This window comes from Micromys minutus, assembly GCF_963924665.1.
Source record: "Micromys minutus genome assembly, chromosome: 10".
Classification (NCBI taxonomy): domain Eukaryota; kingdom Metazoa; phylum Chordata; class Mammalia; order Rodentia; family Muridae; genus Micromys; species Micromys minutus.
Genome location: NC_137979.1, coordinates 52409035 through 52427593, shown reverse-complemented (window position 1 = coordinate 52427593; position 18559 = coordinate 52409035). Strand labels below are relative to the sequence as shown.

Genomic DNA, 18559 nt, shown 5'->3' with positions numbered 1-18559 from the left:
TTATCAAACGAGTCATGATAACACATACCTGTAATTACAGAACATGGGAGGCTCAAGAAAGCCTGGGCTACGTAGCTTCAGACCTTATCTCAGGTTCGGGAGAAGTGAATGTGCCAGGCAAGGGATAGGGTGAGGAAGGTACAGAGGGCAGGTAATTAAAAATACGGTTTAACTGGTGAGATGGCTCACCTAGGTTAAGCACTAGCTACCAAGCCTAATGACCTGAATTCCATTCCCAGAAACCATGGTGGAAGGACAGAATTGACTCTTCTACGTTAACCTCTGACCTTCACACACACACACACACACACACACACACACACACACACACACACGTGCCTAGCACATGCCCCTCCTCCCAGATCAATAGAGAGGAGTTTGGTGGCACAATAGAATATAGTTAGTGGCAATTCATTATAGATTTCCAAATGGTTAGAAAGGATTTCGAATGTTTCTTTTTGTTTGTTTTTTGAGACAGGATTTTTCTATGTAACTTTGGTAGTCCTGGAATTAGCTCGGTAGAACAGGCTCTCTTCAAACACAGAGATCCACTGGTCTCTGTCTCCAAAGTGCTGGGGTCAAAGGTGTGCACCACCACTGCCTGGCTAAATGTTTCTTTTTTAAAATTTATATATTTTTGTTAGGTTAATGTTTGCTTATATGAATTTCTATTTGCTGTGCATGTACCTGAGTCCTGTAGAGGTCAGAAAGCCATCAGATCCCTGGAATAGGAGTTATAGGCAGCTGTGAGGCACTGTATGGATGCTGAGAATCCAACCAGGGTTCTCTGCAAGAGCAGAGCGTCTAACCTCTGAACCATCTCTCCAGCTCTGGATTTCGAATGTTTCTAATTCAAATGATACATGAGATGATGTATATGCCAATTACTCTGACTTGATTGTTGCCTGTTATATAGGTGTAAAAAAACATTGGCTTTACATAAATACATACAACTATTCTATTTGTTTAAAACATTGTTTAGGTGTCAGCAAGATGTCTCAGTGAATAAAATGTCTTGCTACCAATCCTGTCTACTGAGTTGGCTCCTCGGAACCAACATGGTAGAAGGAGAAAGCAGACTCCTGAATGCTGATCTTTCCTCAAAGACTGACAGCCACACACTCGCACACACTAAATAAATGTTAAATGAGAGGGTCATGTAGAGCAGGACAGTAGGGACCTGGTAAGTCAGTGATTGTTTCTATCAAGTAAGGCTCAAGTGTTCTGGGAGACTCTGAATCATGGGACCTTTCCTGAGCACTGCTCCTAGCACGGCACTTGGGTCAGCATGCAGGTCTGCATGTTTTTCTTCTGGAGGAGAGGTGGCAGCAAGCTTCAGATATGTTTGAAAACCCTGAGCAAATCCAAGTGCTGATCAAGTTGTTGGTTTTTAATGGTAATGAGAAAAGGTCTAAAATTAGGGAAAATCCCCAGTTGTTTCCAAATATGAGGTTTCACATTAACCAAAATTAAAATTCTTCCCATTATAGAAGCATCTGTACCATTACCAAAGAAGCTAAAGTAATAGAAGAAAGTTTGTAAAACCAGACTTGAAGAGTCTCTCACGTCCGAAGTACTTTGTTTGCTTTGCTCTGTTCAGCAGTCTTTCCCCATAATTCTGTGAGGGCTTGTTTTCTAGTTGTCGTGGTCTAGTTTTCAAAGAAGAAAAGTTTCCTTACACAGTGTGATTAAGACATTTATCTATAGTTGTGCTGCTTAACTAACAAATACCCAAACCACAATTTCTCTAAGACCAGCCCTATTCCTGCTCTGAGGGCTGAGTGCTTGGAAATCTTTATAAAGTTCTTAGTGCTGGTAAAGTTCAGGCTCTTATCTGATCTGTGGTTGGATAGGAGGAGGTTCTCTCCTTTTAGATTTAGATGCTGGATGCTTTAAGAATCTATATAGCTTGTGTGTATAGGTAGAAATCAGTCTTCTAGTCTCTACAGCATTTTCTTTTAATTTTATTATTTTAATTTAAATTTTTTTCTTTGGTATTTCTTTTCCTACCTTACCTTAAAGTGAGTCAGTTAATTACTAATATTCAGTGTTGCAATATTCTGAGATAAAAGGAGATACCAGGGTGTGGCATGGATTAGAAATCACTGTGTTTAAAGGCGTCAGGACTTCTACAGCTTCTATGTGGATTTTGGATGTGGTTTAATAGGCTGGGGCAAGAAGAACATACAGCAAAGCTTGAAGGAGGTAAAGTCCTGGTAAATTATGGGTTCTCATATAGTAGAGTAAAAGACTCCATCCAGCCCACTCATCTTCCTCAATAGAAGTGGAATGCTCTGCTCAGGGCCCAGGCTGGGACACACCAGTGCATCCCACAGCACCTTCTTCATTCAGTCCTCTCCTCCACAAATAAAGCATATTGGGGTTCATGGGGCTATCCCCAAACCTTGGTGTTTTGTTTTGGTGTAGTTTATAAGACAGGTCTCAGTACATACCCTTGGCTGGCCTACGTAGACCATGCTGTCCTCAAACTCAGAGACATGCCTATCTCTGCCTCATGAATGCTGGAATTAAAGATGAACACCACTATTTCCAGCAGCTTTGGGTTTTTCAAACTTTGATTTTGAGAGGATTAGTCACAAGTTTTGGTTGGAGTCAAATGAACACATTTGAGTTTGGCACAGGAGTGTGAGGACTTGGCCGAGGAAGGTAGAGAGGCTCTGAAGATTGGAGGCACCGTTGTGGAGCATGCTTTTTCATTTCTTACATGATTCCCCTGTTATGTGGTCAACTCCTTGAAGACAGGAGCTTTGTAAGCTTTGAGGGCTTCTTCATAACCAGCCTCTTTCTGTACGTGTGTAGGATAAAACTAAGAGACCAGTCTGAGAGCGTAGTTGAAATAAATGAACTAGCAAGTAAAAGGAACTGAAGAGTCAGCCAACAGGAAGCTGAATGAGGCAGGGAGTGCCTGGAAGAGATTGGTAAATCCTACAAGTCCTTGCCAACCCCCTTGAGTAATAGAGGCCATGATTCAGTGACTTATCTTAGTCTGTGGGGTTCTATTTCTCTCTGTTGTAATAAAAGCCATCCTAGAATGGATGCAGGTACCGTAGAGACAGATAGGGTGATTCAGAAGAGAGGAGCAGGTTTACTAATTGTTCTGATTACATGTGAGGTGGCTGACCAGACATGTGGTCTTAGAAAGCGGATCTTGAGGTGGGGTCTCCCAGAAGGCCTCTTTAAGCTTTCCCATGAAGTTTTACTGTGTTGCCCTTATAGTCTACAACCAACTAAGCAACGTTAATACAGTATTAGTATAATTAAAACATGGGGGAGGACTCCCACTATATGCCCACAGATCCTGTTTGGTGCATGGAGTGCTTCATTCTTCCAGAGTGGGGTTTTCCTTCTAGGTCTGTTTCCCAGTGTCACAGCAGCATATGGTCCTGCTTCTGTGGGGCATACATAGGTAAATAACCAACTAGACATGTCAGGTTGATTCCGAGGCCTTTATGACCCACTCTGTAAACGCAAACTTTTTCCCCAGCCCTACCTGTTCACATTTCCTGTCTGCTTTTTTCTCTCCAGTCACACTGGTGCTAGAGGTCCTTAAATACAGCAGATTATTTTCAGTCTCAAGGTCTCTGCACAGGCTGTGACCACTGCCTAGGTAGTTCTTCCTTTCCTCTCTGTGGATGTTAAGAAACCCTTTGACATGAAATCTTCACTCTCAAAGCCCAACTCACCCCATCAAAAGACTGAATCCATCTTCTGTTACACTTGTGTGACTCCTGTCTCTTTTCTGTTTGTGATATTGACTGCCCTGGGCGGGGAGAAGGAGAAGGAGGAGAAAAAAATGGGGTGGTATGCTGTATTAAGTGTTTCTAGATGGTTGAGATGCAATCCCAGGATGTAAAATGGAGTGGTGGTTGGTAAGAATCTTTTCACTGTTTGAACTTTTCCTTAAACACCACAAAGCAAACATTTCCTTTCCTCTTCCCAGCTTCTCTCTGGCAGTACCAGTGTATTGTGCTGGTGATATCTGTCCGTGAGAGATGGGAGTAACCACTATTTGTGACAGAGTGGATAATCAGGTTTCTGAGTTCTTATTTACTTTCTGAAGATATTCTTGGCTGCCACCAATATCCTTTGTTAAGTGTTCTTTGTTACATTTCTAGAACTCTCACTTTGGAAATTTTAATTTTTTGCTATTTAATTAATTAAATTTGGAGACAGAAATCTCAGGTGTATCCCAGGCTGTTCTCTAACTCCATATGTAGTCAAGGATGACTCTGAAGACTTGAACAATCTGCCTCCATTTCCCAAGTGCTAGGCTTATAAGAGAGTGGTGCTAATCCTGACCATGGCCTCATGCATTCTAGAGAGGCACTGTACCAACTAAGCCACATCCTCTGCCACCTTGAAATTCTTAATATTTGTTTTCCTTCTCAAAATGTAGATGTTGCTATTTCTCAATTTTCAAGAGAGGGAAATAAAATAACAAAACTTAGAGGCTTAGTGTCTTTGCCTCACTGTGCAGATGCCCAGGACCCAGAGAAGTTGGCGGTAGAGAAGACTGGATGACTTCCAGAGTATACAGAGCCTGACCAAGATGCCATTAGGAAGGGAGATTCCTGGGGGAATTGGACCTGTGCATGGGAGAGAGAATGTGTACTGTGAAGAGTGTGTCCTTCCTCCGTCCATGCCCTGGACAGCCATTTTCCTTTTTTGGGGCAGATTCTTGTCTGGAAAGGCACTTTTTGAACCTATAGCTTCTTTTTGAGCCTAGAGGCTTGCTGTCTCTCTGTGGTTACTCCATCCTGCGTCTGTTTCCTTCCCACCCCTTGATAAGTTAGAGAAGGTAGTGGTGTTCCATGCCAGCCAGTTCCTCTGGCTTTTTTTTTTTTTTTTTTTTTTTTTCATTTCTCCATTTAAGAGCCACAGGTCTGTAGATTTGGTTGTTCCAACGTAGTCTACGAAGCAGTTTTTATGCTTACCTGTTTCTGTCTGAATATATGAGAAACCCGTGTTGAAATTAGGGAATCTGATGGCATAATTTGTGTGTGTGTGTGTGTGTGTGTGTGTGTGTGTGTGTGTGTGTGTGTGTGTAGGCGTGTAGGCGAGGGGGAGAGGTATGTGTATGTGCTCATCTGTGCATGCACACTTGCCCACTTGTTTGTGCATGCATCTTGCCTGTTCATGCATTTGTGGAAGCCAGGTGTCAACATCAAATGCCTTTCTTATTTTCCAGCATATATTTTGAAATAGGATCTTTCACTGAACCTGGAACTCACTGTTTTGGCTTGATTAGCTGGACAGTGAGCCCTCGGGATCCATGGGTCTCTGCCCCAGTACTGGGGTTAGAGGAGTGGACTGCTACCCTGGCTTTTACATATGTGCTAAGAATCTGAACTCAGATCTTCATGCTTGTACAGCAAGCACTCTACCCATTGTACAATCTCCACAGTGCCCTATGACCCAGAAGCAAGTCTTACGTAGCCCAGGCTTGCTTATCGCCAAAGCTGGATTTGAATTCCCAATCCCTCCTCCTCGTATAGCTTCCAAGTGCTGAGATTACAGGCATATACCATCACAGCCAGCTAGCAATACAACTTTTTCCCACAGGTAATGTCAGTGTTTTGATAGCTTTCTTTTCTGTAAGCATCCTGTTCCTTCTAGTAAAACAGAGGCATAATTTATTTTGAGAAGCTCATCAATTTATGATTGACTAACATAATTCTTGCTGTTGAAGTAAGTTGTCTTATACTAGTCAGTAATGTGCAGTGACATTAAGTGACATTAAAAGAGTAACTGGCTTCATCAAAGCAGTGAGCAGTGGCTGTGCCCTCATCTCACAACAGAGACCTTTGTAGACAATTAGAATTGGGCTGTTCAAGGGGCTTATTTTACAACATGGTGGCTACAGTTAATAACAGTATTCCATGTTCTTAATTAATTGTGCATATGTGTGCTTCTGTGATGCGCTTATGCATGCATGCATGCCTTCGGAACTCAAAGGACTAGATTCTCTCCTTGTGTCATGTGGGTGGGTTCGTGGGATTAATTTCAGACAAGTGCCTTTACCTGCTACTGAGTTGTATAATTGTATACTTTTATACTTTAAGTACATAAATTTTGATGTTGTATAAACTTTTTTTTTAATTAGGAAAAGGTCTGGATTGGATTGGTGTGTGCTATAGGAAATTTTTATGATGATTAAGGCTATAACTTTTTGTGGTGTTACTCCCACCCATTTATATGGATAGAAAGATCTCAGGAATTTTCTTCTAGAACATTTTTTAAAAAGACTTCACCCTGGCTGCTGGAGAAATGGCTTCGTGGGCAAGAGCACTTGGGTGCTCTTTCAGAGGACCCAGGTTCAATTCCCAGTACCTACATGACAGCTAGTAATCATCTACAATTTCAGGGGCTTCAAAGCCATTTTCTGGCCTCCTCAGGTACCAGGCATAGAAATCCATGCAGTCAAAACCCCACACACACTTAAAAACAAAAACAACAAAAGATAAAAAGACTTTACCTTGTTTAATTTGCTGCGCCATGTGATAAATAGTATGTATCTTTAGAGAATTTATAAATTACATTATAGTCTCCTTCAGGAGATCTAACCCTTATATCAAAGCAGAGTGCTGATCCTCATTCACCCCACTAGGGTTCTAAGGAGGGGAGTTTCAGGCCTGAAATGATATAGTCTATGGCTCTCGGAAAACTATTACTTAAAGTAGTAAAATTATAGCTCAGGAACAGTAGACAAAAGACCAGATTGGGAGGTGGAGCCTTGAGCCTGCCCCGTGTCTATGGTTAACTGTCTGTGGTGACTTGGGCACTTCACCTCTGAGGGCCTCGATTTCTTCCCTGAGCAATGAGAGGGTTGGGAAGGTGATCTTTTGGTCCTTTCATCTCAAAAATTATGTATCTGAGGAGCATAAGCGACTCTACTGTTTGATCTGTGTTGTGTGGATGACTAAATTGATCCAGCTAACTAGAGAGGAAGATGCTGCTGAGGACTGAGTTGGGAGAGGTGGATGATAACCTGCCACTGTATTTCAGACCTGGGGATTCTGCTGGGGTCTGGCCAGGTATCTGAGCCGGAGTGCTTCATGCTGTTTAACTTCTATCATAATGCTTGGCAACATCTGGCAAGTGTGGGTGGCAATTATGTCATAAATACAGTTGTTTGTAGATAATTTAAATTTAACTAGAGCACTTATCCACTTTCTCTTTGACCTCTTCCTTTTCTACTCCCTCTGCCCCAAGGAATCTCTAGGGAAGTGTAAAGATCAAAACTGACAGCTTCAGATATTATCAGGACTGAAAATGTTGCTATATAATTGAGACTTATTTTCTCTTTGGGGTTTCTACACTAGCACTCTAACAATAGGTTAAACTGTACAATGCATGAGTGTCCATATTCAAGAGGAGTTTGACTTTATAGAAGTAAGGTTGGTGCATTTACAAATTTGTAGTCTAATCAGCTCTTTATTACTCTAGATTGAGGTGGTTCTCCATCAGAATAAGTAAACCTGGCCAGTTTAATTGTTACAAGATTTAAATTGCAGTAATTTCTCTTTAGTGAAGACAATGGGAAATGATGACCACACCTGCACAGTAAGGCTCAGCTGCTAAATCATATCACCTGGGTTTTGGTTTTTTGTATCTATAAAATGAGTGATTTGCCCTAGATCTTTAATACTCCTCAGGCACTTTGGGGATTTGATAGCATCCTAAGAACAAGGCTGTGTTTTCTGGTCCATGATGTATATGGTAAAGGGTTTCCTCTAGCACTTTTACAGAGTATATTTTCTTATTCAGTATGGCAGAAGGACCACAAGGACGAGCAGAACTACAAATGACTGAACTTGGACTGAGCCTTGGGTCCTACAAACTAGTTAATAGGACACAGTCACCTGTAGTGAAAGCAACCGCCGTTGTGCTCAGGAATAAGGTGGACTTAGGAAGTGCCTTCTATCAGATCTATCTGGTAAAGCAGAGGGATAGCCTGAGAAGAGTTGTAACTGTCCTGGGTGGTGGTTAATTACACCACACCCTAAAATTGCCACAAATGCTAGTTTAACTCTCTCAACTGCTTCATTGGAAACCACACAGTATGTTCAGTTAGGTCTTGCCTTTACTACCTCCCCAGCTGAGACGCCTGACTCCTGTCCAAAGCAAATGCCATTGTTACCTTTACTAAAACTCTGTCAGGAAGTAGAACGGGCAGTGGACTGGCCAGAAGGTTATTGCTGACAGTACAGGTAAACTTGGCGTGACAGAATTTGGAACAATTTAAGATTGTTCTGAAATCCTTAAAACTGGACATAGTGAAGCTCATTAAAAGTAGACATGAGGGAGCTAGAAAATTACCATCACCAGAGTTCTGATGCTGTGCTGTTTTTTGCTGTTGAATCAGATACTTGAATGAGATGAGGTTGGAGAACAGCGTTGGATTAAAATGTTTTGGTGCCTGTATCAACAGGCCTTCACCTAAAGACAGACCTTCTACCTGAGAGTGTAGCCCTTTTTCTTGGGCTGCTCAAGGGGCTTGATCCTCAGGTGGGCTTTCTTTGACATAGAGAGGGCTTTGTGTAATAGATCTGCACTCTTACCAGACACTGATTTCAGTCTCATGCTGCTGTTGTGAATGTGCCACCTTGCCTAGTGTGAGTTTTTATAAGTATTTTATTTATCATAATTATGTATATGTGAATGATGTCTGGGTGTGTGAAGTCAGAGGACAGCTTGCAGGAGTTGCTTTTCTTTTATTATGTGAGTGCTGAAGAGCCAGCTCAGGTATCAGGCTCAGTGTCAGGAACCTTTACTTGTTGAGCCATCTCCTTAGCCCTACTGTTGTGAATTCTTGATGCTCTTTGACCTTTATTGAGTACAGCCTCTGACCTGTATTGAAGTGACAAAATGAATTCTGATGAATACTTTTATAAAGCAACTAGAATCTCCAATATCAAGGCTTTGTTTGCATTTATAGGAGGTAATACATGAGCATGTGGTGGGGGGGATGGGGAGAGAAGGGATGGGGGGTGGAGCAAAGAGCAGGAACACAAGAGAGACAAATGTTCCTTAAAATATCTTTTAATGCCCACCAAGGTTCTCTGTTATAGGATACTGCTCTGAGGAGCTTCTTGCTGGATTGACGTGCTCTGTAGGTGTTCTATTTAATTTAGTTAATTAGTTTACTTATTTATTTAAAGCACTTTAGGACTGGAGTCTGTGGTGATAGACCAGAAAAGTTTCTAATATTTTTGAAAATCAGTGGATCCGGGCTGGCAGTGGTGGCACACACCTTTAATCCTAGCACTTGGGAGGCAGAGGCAGGTGGATCTCTGAGTTTGAGGCCAACCTGATTCACAGAGCGAGTTCCAGGATGGCCAGTGCTGCACAGAGAAACCCTGTCTAAAGAGAGAGAGGAAAAAAAATTAGTGTGTCCAGGTTGTAATTCTTTTTTTCTTATGGAAAAGATTTATTTTTGTATGTGTGTGTAAATGCTCACATGTATGTATGTTTACCATGTGTACCACATGTATGCCTGGTACCAGAAGAGGCCAGAAGAGGGGTAAGATTCTCAAGAACTGGAGGTTAGGTCTTTCTTTGTAAGCTACCATATGGGTACTGGAAACTTAACCTGAGTCTTCTACAAGAGTACAGGGCGTGGTGGGCAGGCTCTGTGTGTGTGTGTGTGTGTGTGTGTGTGTGTGTGTGTGTGTGTGTGTGTGTGTGTGCGCGCGCGCAATCGTTGAGGTGCTCGAGAGTGCGTGCACACGTGCACAGGCGTTGAGGAGTTCTATAAATGGAGCAGCAATTGTAGCCCTCTTTATGCTGTGGTCTTATGAGCGGGACAGTATCATTTGCATCAAGCATAGATTACTTCAAAGGCCAGGAATTTCCAAAGTAATTTGTGGTCACCTTTTATGAGAGAGGCTGTTTGGACAGAGCCTGATGTCTTTGGTAACCAGTAGATGTGCAGTTGTATGGTAGACTAAAAATACTTGTCCCTGTTACTCTAATCCACTACAGGTTTCCTTATTGGTCACTTTGTAGAGCCTTCTTCAAGCTAGTATAATATATGTATTAGTTTGAAACATCAGTTTCCAGAGGCCATCAAGCAGATGTAAGTTTGGCCTTGTTCCATTTTCAGGGCTTCTGGAGACTAGCGTGTTTAGCTATAGGGTCTGTTCCCATTTTTCATCTGTTGTAGAAAAAAAAAGCACTAAAGTCTGAAATGGCTAGAGGTAATGGACAAGTTCATTATCATTAAGCTGTGTTTTTCAGTGTTCAGGTACAAATAGTTCTTGGCTGTGATTAGTATCACAAAAGGCATCTAGGAGTATATTTAATTCATGTTACTTATAGCAGCTATATTTAGAGACATGTATTTTTGTATTTTTGTGTTTAAGAAAATTGCAGAAGGTCTGGGAGAATAGGTCAGTTGATAGTGTTTCGCTAGTACACATGACACCCTAGATTTGATTCTGGCACCACAGAAAAAAGGGGTGGTAGAAGCAGGACTATTATTGGCGATATACATAGTCCAAAGCCAGCCTGAGCTTTGTAAAACCCTATCTCAAAGGGAGGGATAAATGCTTGAGGCTTTGAAACACCATAATACATACTTATGAGAGTATGACAGGGTACATAGAGAGACCCTGTCTCAGGATTGGGGGGGGGGCGAGAGTGGCTGAGAGCAAGAACAAACTAGAATTAATTATAATGGCTCCCCAGGGGCACCCAAATTGAATCACTTAAGAACAAAACTTGCCAAACTTGGCAAGGGTTGTGAGGTTCCTGTGGACATGTAACTGGCCTAGAGCTCAGTTTCTAATCCAACTTCTCTCCAAACCTTGTGTATTTTGAGATTTTTTAGAAGATTATACTAGTTGTATGATAAGGGCTTTATTTCGGTTCACCAGTCAACCACAGACAAGTGCTTTTCCTGTGTTTCCAAGATATTCAAACAAGATGGGTGGCTTTTGTCTCCACCCGGGTAGTAAAGGAGTGTTGATGTTTGAGTGCTTTTGTTTTTAAGATTTATTTATTGGTATATATGAGTGCTCTGTTTTTATGCATGTCAGAGGGGGCTTCAGATTCTATAATAGATTGTTAAGCTACCACGTGGTTGCTGGAAATTGTACTCAGAATTGTACTCAGAACCACTGGAAGAGATGTTCTTAACTGCTGAGCCACCTCTCCAGATCTGTGGAGTGTTTTAAATTCTACTACTGTGATGAGATATCTGGAGCATTTCTGTACTTCGATGTGCCTCAGGGATAAATAGTGCCCACTCCTTTACTCTCAGACGCTGAGGATCTGACTGGGAGACTTTGCTTCTTTAAGCCTTGTTGCTTTATTGACTACTAACAATCAAAGGTGGTAGAGTGCTGAGCTCCTAAAATTGAAAGCGTGCCCCCTGAGTTCTGTTGCTTGCATTAGTGATGCTAAATGTAAGCTTCTCTCTCACCTGCAAGCTTCTATGTTTTCTTTCTAGTTTATGAAAGATTTGTTGCAAATTACATGATCATATTATTAAAAATTTAGAAAATAAAGGAGAAAAATAATAATGCTATAATATTGTAATATCTTATTTTTTTCCGTAGGTTTCTTGTTTTGTTTAAGTTTTTGTTTTTTGTTTTGTTTTGTCTTTTGTTTTTTCAAGACATGGTTTTTGTGTTTTAGCTCTGGCTGTCCTGGAACTCACACTGTAGACCAGGCTGGCTTCAAACTCTGAGATCTGCCTTCCTCTATGCCCTCCCTTCCCAGCCCCCCAGCCTCCACTCCCAACACCAGGGTCAAAGGTGTTCACTGCCACCGCCCAGCTTTTGTGTGTGTGTGTGTGTGTGTGTGTATGTGTGTGCTTAAATTAAGTTTTGTTTGTTTGTTTTTTCCTATGTACATATGTGAAAGTCAGAGGACAGCTCTCAGGAGCAGCTCTCTCCTTCCACTCTGGATACTGGGAACTGAACTTAGATCTTCAGGCTTGGTGGCAAAACCCCTTACCTCCTGAGCCATCTCCTCAGCACTCTGTTTTTATTTATTTTTGTTTATATGTATGAGGGTTTTGCCTGAATGTATGTGTATATACTGCATGGGTATTTGGTGCCCACAGAGTCCAGAAGAGAATGGAGTTACAGAAGTTGTAAGCTGCCACATGGGTTCTAGAAACTGAACCTTGGTATTCTTCAAGAACAGCATGTGCTCTTATCTGCCAGCCATCTCTTAAGACCTTCCACTTGATTTTTTTAAATAGAAGTAGGCAAGGGAGGGTATACACTATTTGATACAAGTAACAGAAACCTAATTGCTGCAAATTTACACAAGTCAAACTTTTTTTTAAGGGCAGAAGTGTCTTTGAGCTTAAGGAGAGCCCTTCTTGCTGAGGGAATGACAGAGGGCAAGCATTCTCTCGCCTTTGAACAGAGTTTCTCCGCAGGCTTTCTTTTGTCTCTTTTTCTCATCTGGCTTTTCCCATATGGTTTAAAGCTACAAAACTCTACAAAGTTTATTGTTTTCTACTTCAGCCAGCTGGACTGGGTTCTTGTATGGGTTCCAAGACTGGCTCTACAAAGCAGTTACTCCTGTGATAGCTGTTTGCTCTGGGCCATGCAGTTTTCTCATGTTAGGGGAAGGCAGGTTCGCTTGTAGCTTGTGACCCTCTGGACCTTGTGAGCTAAAATGATTTCAACCATTCCCAAACAATGACCTTTGGATCCTCAGATAGGACAGGTACCACCCTTGAGACTTCTGTGGTTTCTCTCTTAGGTTATTTCCGGGTTCCTCCGGTAGAATTAAAAGCTGGCTCTTTGTCCTCAAAACTTGAGGCCCTGCACAGATAACAGATCCACCGGGCAGCAGTAAAGTTGGCCCTTTCTCCCCTTCCAGAAAGAAGGCTGGGCCATATCAAAGCACAGGCTGCACCTTCTGCCCTCCAGGCCAGCACTCCAGGGGATGAGCTAAGTTCTGGCAGTTGCTCTCAACATTACCCCAACTGGGCGTCACCCCTGGATCTCCCCATGAAAAAGGAATACAGGACCTGGAGTGTTTGTCCTGCCATCTCAGGCTGCTCTAAAAAGAACCATGAGGGCCTACCTATCCTTTAATGTTTTTTTAAGAGAGTGACCATTCTGGAGCAAGGCTCCATTCACAAGTAACTGCCCAATCCTTTTGTTTTTGACATGAAAAGACAGTTAAACAACCCATATTCTAAAAAGAGTGCTTATACCAGAATTCAGATGTTACAGTTCAAGCAAGCATTGTTGACCTGCTTAAATTCAAAACTCTCCCACCCCAAATACACACATACTAGAACTAGATAATTTGTGGGATAACGTAGTGAAAAAGAAAAGTTGATTACAGAAGTGTGGCACAGGTGACTGGGGTTCATCTCAGCAGGGCAGCTTTCTCTAGGAAGCTATCAACTGTCACTTGTGTGAGTACTTGTGACTGCTCCTATGGAAACACTGCGCTAAGGGTACAGAATCCTAGCAAAGCCAGAGGGCATGCAGTTCCCATCCAGTATAATCAGAGCCACAGTGCACACCAAGGTTTGGGTTCTGTGTTTGTTCACTGGTTGGTAGCGTACTATGCACACTATTTTAATCCTAACACTCAAGAGGCTGAGGCAGGGAGCTGCAGAGATGGCTCAATGGTTGAGAGTACTGACTGCTCTTCCAGAGGTCCTGAGTTCAATTCCCAGCAACTCAGAACCGTCTGTAATGGAATCTGGTGCCCTCTTCTGGTGTGTCTGAAGACAGCTACAGTGTACATAGACATAAAATAAATCTTAATTAAAAAAAAAAAAAAGAAAGCTTATACTAACGTTTCTCTCTGTTACTAGCAATGGATGGTAAAGATAATTTTCAGTCTTTAGTTGTGAAATTATGTGTATGGGTATGTGCATGTGGTACCTATGGAGTGCAGATTATAGTTCTCCTGGAGCTGGAGTTAACAGGTAGCTGTGAGCTGCCCAGTGTGGGCACTGAGACCTGAACTTAGATTATTTGCAAGAGCAGTCTTAACTGCTGAGCTTCTCTTTGGATTTTTTTTTTTTTTAATCTCATCTTTTACTACAGGGGATCAAACTTGGGACTTTACACAACTGCTGCACCACTGAGCTATCTTCCTAGCCCTAAGAGTCTGTTTTAGCATTTTTATCTTGGTGACTAGAGAAATGGTTCAGTGGCTAAGAATACTGTCTGCTTTTGCAGAAAACCCAAGTTGGGATCCCAGCACCCAAATTCACATTCGTCTGTTAACTCCAGTTCCGTGATTTGATATCTTCTGCTGGCCTCTGCAGACACCAGGCCCCATGTGGTACACTTTGTTTAGGCAAAACACTCCTACACATAAAAATTTTTTTTAAATATATAAATAAAATAAATTTTGAAATCTTTTTACTTTTTAATTTTTTTTTTAATTTGGAGACAGGATCCCGGCTATGTAGCCCAAGTGGATCATAATCCTTTTGCATTCTCCTCTAAAGTTCTGGGACCATAGGCACAAGCCACCACACTTGGCACTCCATTTTCATAATTTGTTGAATAATGTTTCATAATTTACTGAAAGAGATAGGCCTTAAGTTGTATTTTGATTGTAAAGAAAAGTTTGGAGTTTATCAATTTCTCCAATAACAGTAGCTTCAATTTACAAGATTATTAATTACATTGGAATCTTGACATTTTGAAGTGAATTGTTCTTCAAAATTTAAAAAAATATATTTACGTAGATGTATGTATGTGTATGCCACATAGTATGGGAGCCCATGGGCTCCAGAAGGGGACATCAGAGTCTCTGGGACTGGATTAGAAACTATTATGAGTGCCTAACATAGCTGCTGGGAGTTGAGCTCGGGTCCTCTGGAAGAAGAGAATACTCTTAACTGCTAAGCCTTCACTTTACCCCAAGAATCTTGATATTTTAGCATATATACTATTTTATATAATGAAGGCTGATTTCCTATTTTACTTTAAATGTTCCTCTAATTCTTTGCTTTAAAAAAATTTCTTGGCATATAAGAAGTTATTTTTTATTATGAATTTTTATAACATGCCAAGGTTTTATAGAGTAAAAGAGACCCAAGAGAAGGAAGCCAGAGAGCTGGCCATCCTGACCCCTTCATCTCAGGGGCAGCTGCCCATGGGCTGTTTCACTTTTGTTACGTTATCATAGACCTGTCTGGAGATGTGCTCTAGAATGAGAACAGAGGCCTCCAACCTTGGTTTCTTTGTCTAGAAGATGGATGGCCATGTGAGGATGAATTTGAGGGCAGGAGTTTGTGATTATGCATGCCCAGGGTGAAGGAGTGGATTGATACGAAGGCACTCTATTTCGTTGCAGAGTTTTGGAAGAGCCAGCACAGTAACACTGCCTGAAACCTTGTTATTTGTTTCAACCCTGGATGGAAGTTTGCATGCTGTCAGCAAGAGGACAGGCTCCATCAAGTGGACTTTAAAAGAAGGTAATTTGGACTGTTTCTTGAGTGACACAGAAACTTGCTTAGCTGCTACCAAGTAAACATATTCCAATGGAAAATGGCTATGTGTTGTTTAATAAAATCAGAATAGAGAATAAGGTAAAAAGAGGAAAAGGACTTCTACTCAAAAGAGGGCGAGTTTAAAGCCTGAACTGTTGGGATGGCATTGAGTGCAGCAGATGAGGAAACTTTCTTATCTCATGCTTCTGTCTGGAGTTTGAATAGCTCTAGACTTTTCTGTTAACAGCTCCGGCTGCTTGGGCTTTCTGAAGACCTGCTGCATAAGATTTGTTAAGTTCTAATGATTAGAGTCTTGTAATCATAATTAAAAGAAGATATTTTCTCAACCATTCAGAGTACCCACTTGGTTTTTACAGAGCCTGTAAGATTTGATATTCACCCAACCTAACTACATTAACTGAGTTATTGAGATGAAGCTTGTTTCTCACTTAACTCTTCCATCTTACCATCATTCCCTTCTGATGGTGGGGAGCTCTACAGCTGGGGAGTCACTGTATTTAATTTCCAAAGTGATCATCTCATACAAAGCTGTACACTTTCAAATTCAGGGATTTCAGTGTCTTCTCTGTTATTCTGTCCATTAGTAATTCTTACTTGGTCTTAATTCAGACCTGACTGGTGTGTTCTCTTTCATCATGTTTCCATGGTTTATTATTTTCATGAGCACAACATTAATTTCCCTTTATTAAGCAGTCTTCCAAATGGAAAAATGTTGTCATATGTCAGAAGGTCACGCGTCATTCTGTTGGTACTGTAGCAAACCAGCTTCCTATTCATAGCAAAGGCCAGCTCAAGTTCTTTGGGCATCCTGCCCCACGTGTCTGCAACCTGCAGGGAGCAGCAAGAACTTTAGGGCACCCAAAGAGCCAGCACTGAGGAGTGAGTGTTCAAAGCGCATTCTCAGAGCCTACAACTCAAGACACTGAGTGTTCAAGGCAAGACATCTTTGCCCCTCAAGCCACTCTGTCCTTTCCTGCTCCCTACACACAGGTCTCTATTTTACAAGTAGCCTTGGTTGTGTCCAGCACAACTGGGGCTTGTCTGTTACTTACTCAGACACATAGTCTGTCCTTCCCTGTGGCTTGGAGATGAAATAGTTTTTTCCTTTAATGTAATGTGTATTAAGAAAACCTTAGCCTGGGAAAAATACTGTATGGGGCATTAAAAAAAAAAAAAAAAAAAGAATAAAAGACCTTGTCTGAGGCACCTATAGTTTGATGGGGATCAAAGGCAGCACTTCAATGTAGAACAAGGTTCTGTATCAGCTCAAGGAAGGTTCTGGCAAATGCTGTGAGCCTGTGCCCATTTGAGCACAGGAGACTGGTGAGTGATGATTTCAGAGGTGAGCTGTGGCCAGGGTGGAGGTGGGGGGTCCTGAGGTAGAAAAAGAGGGTTGCAGGATTTGAGGAAAGGGCTGGTTCATGGGCACACTGGAGGTAGAGAGTGGGGGAGCCACAGGATATGTTGAGCCTGATTGATTAAACAGGAAATTGGGAGCTATTAGCATGTTTGAACAGGTGAGTGACCATCAAGTGTTCCCTTTTGGATTAATCCAGCAGTAAGGAGCAGTGGGAAGACAGCTGAGAACAGAGTAGGAGAGGCCGCAGGCAGATCCTGTATGGCCCAGCACTAAGTAAGGAGCTCAGACAACAATTTGGTTTTTTATTATTATCATTTTTGTTTGTTTGTTTTTGGTTTTTGTGTTTTCAGGGCAGAGTTTCTCTGTGGCCTTGGCTGTCCTGGAACTTGGTCTGTTGACCAGGTTGACCTCAAACTCAGACATCCACCTGCCTCTGCCTCCTGAGTGCTGGGATTAAAGGAGTCTGCTGCCACTGCCCAGCAGACAGAAACTGTTCTGTTTAAGAACAGGTTAGTTACTTGAAGTGACATCCGTTGTGTTGTAGATCTCCTTGCTGAGAATGGACTGTGGAAGGGTTGTTTTGGTTTTGTTATTATTTTTGTTTGAGACAGGGCTTCCTGTAGCCTAGACTGGCCTCAGGCTCCATGTGTAGCTGAGGATGACCTAGAATTCCCGATTTTCTCTCTACTTTCCAAGTGACAGGATTATAGATGTATATCACCAAACCCAGCAGAACTACATTTTAAAATTAAATTGAGTCCTGGATAGCAGTAGCTTCAATTTATATTTCTGTAAAATGATAGTAACATATTGATACTGTGAGATGGAAATATAATTTTACTCTTATAACTATTTCAAGATTGGCATATCTAAACTACTAATATACTAATATTATGAAGTTATAGATTATGTAAGGCCCTGAAGATACAACCTCCCTTGCCTGAGCTCAGAGTTTTGGTTCTAGTAGGGACACAGACAGGAAAGAAATCTGTGCTAAAAAGAGCTGTGGAGAAATCAGAGCAGGAAAGAGGGTCAACACTGGGTGGAGGCAGGGTTGAGGGACTGAACTTTTCAACAGGCCCCAAAGAGAACATGTCATTTGAGCAAGACCTCAGGGAGGCAAGAGCCTTTTGTGAGACTATCGTGGAGTGTTATTGTTTGAGTTTGAGATTATCTCCCACAGGCTCATGTCCACAGCTGGTGGTACTTTTTGGGAGGTTGTAGAAACTTAAAAGAGTAAGGCCTGGCTGTTGGAAGTAAGCCCGTGGGGATGAGCCCTGAGGGTTATAGCTGGAACTTACTTTCTCATTGGTCAGCATGATGTTGCCAGCAGCCTCTCCTTTCTACTCTTGTGGACTAAGCTTCTCTTGTTGTCTTGGCTTGGTGCTGGAGAGATGACTCAGTGGTTAAGAACACTGGTAGCTCTTCCAGAGGACCTGGGTTTGATTCCCAGCACCTGTGTGGTAGCTCACACTGGTTTATAAGTCTAGTTCCAAGGTATCCAGCAATTCTTTTCTGGCTTCTACAGTACCAGGCATGCTCATGGCACATAAAGTAAAACAAAACACCACCCTGTGAGCCAAATACATCTCTTCTCCCTTAAGTTACTCCTGTTTGGTATTTTGCCAAAGCAATGAGAAAAGTAGCTAAAATACTAGGTAAGGGTTGGTGTTTCCTCAGCTGAAGAGCATTGGTGTGGATGGGTGTGGTGGGAGCAGAGCAGT

At 41.9% G+C, this 18559-nt stretch overlaps 1 protein-coding gene across 1 annotated transcript in view; it reads left to right on the top strand.

Moving 5' to 3' along the window:
* ERN1 (endoplasmic reticulum to nucleus signaling 1) overlaps positions 1 to 18559 on the top strand; it is an 86070-nt gene that overhangs the window by 11248 nt on the left and 56263 nt on the right. Inside the window, exon 2 of the mRNA XM_080924664.1 lies at positions 15319 to 15439. Within this exon, the coding sequence (XP_080780790.1) occupies positions 15319 to 15439 (121 nt within the window). The remainder of the gene's footprint in view (positions 1 to 15318; positions 15440 to 18559) is intronic.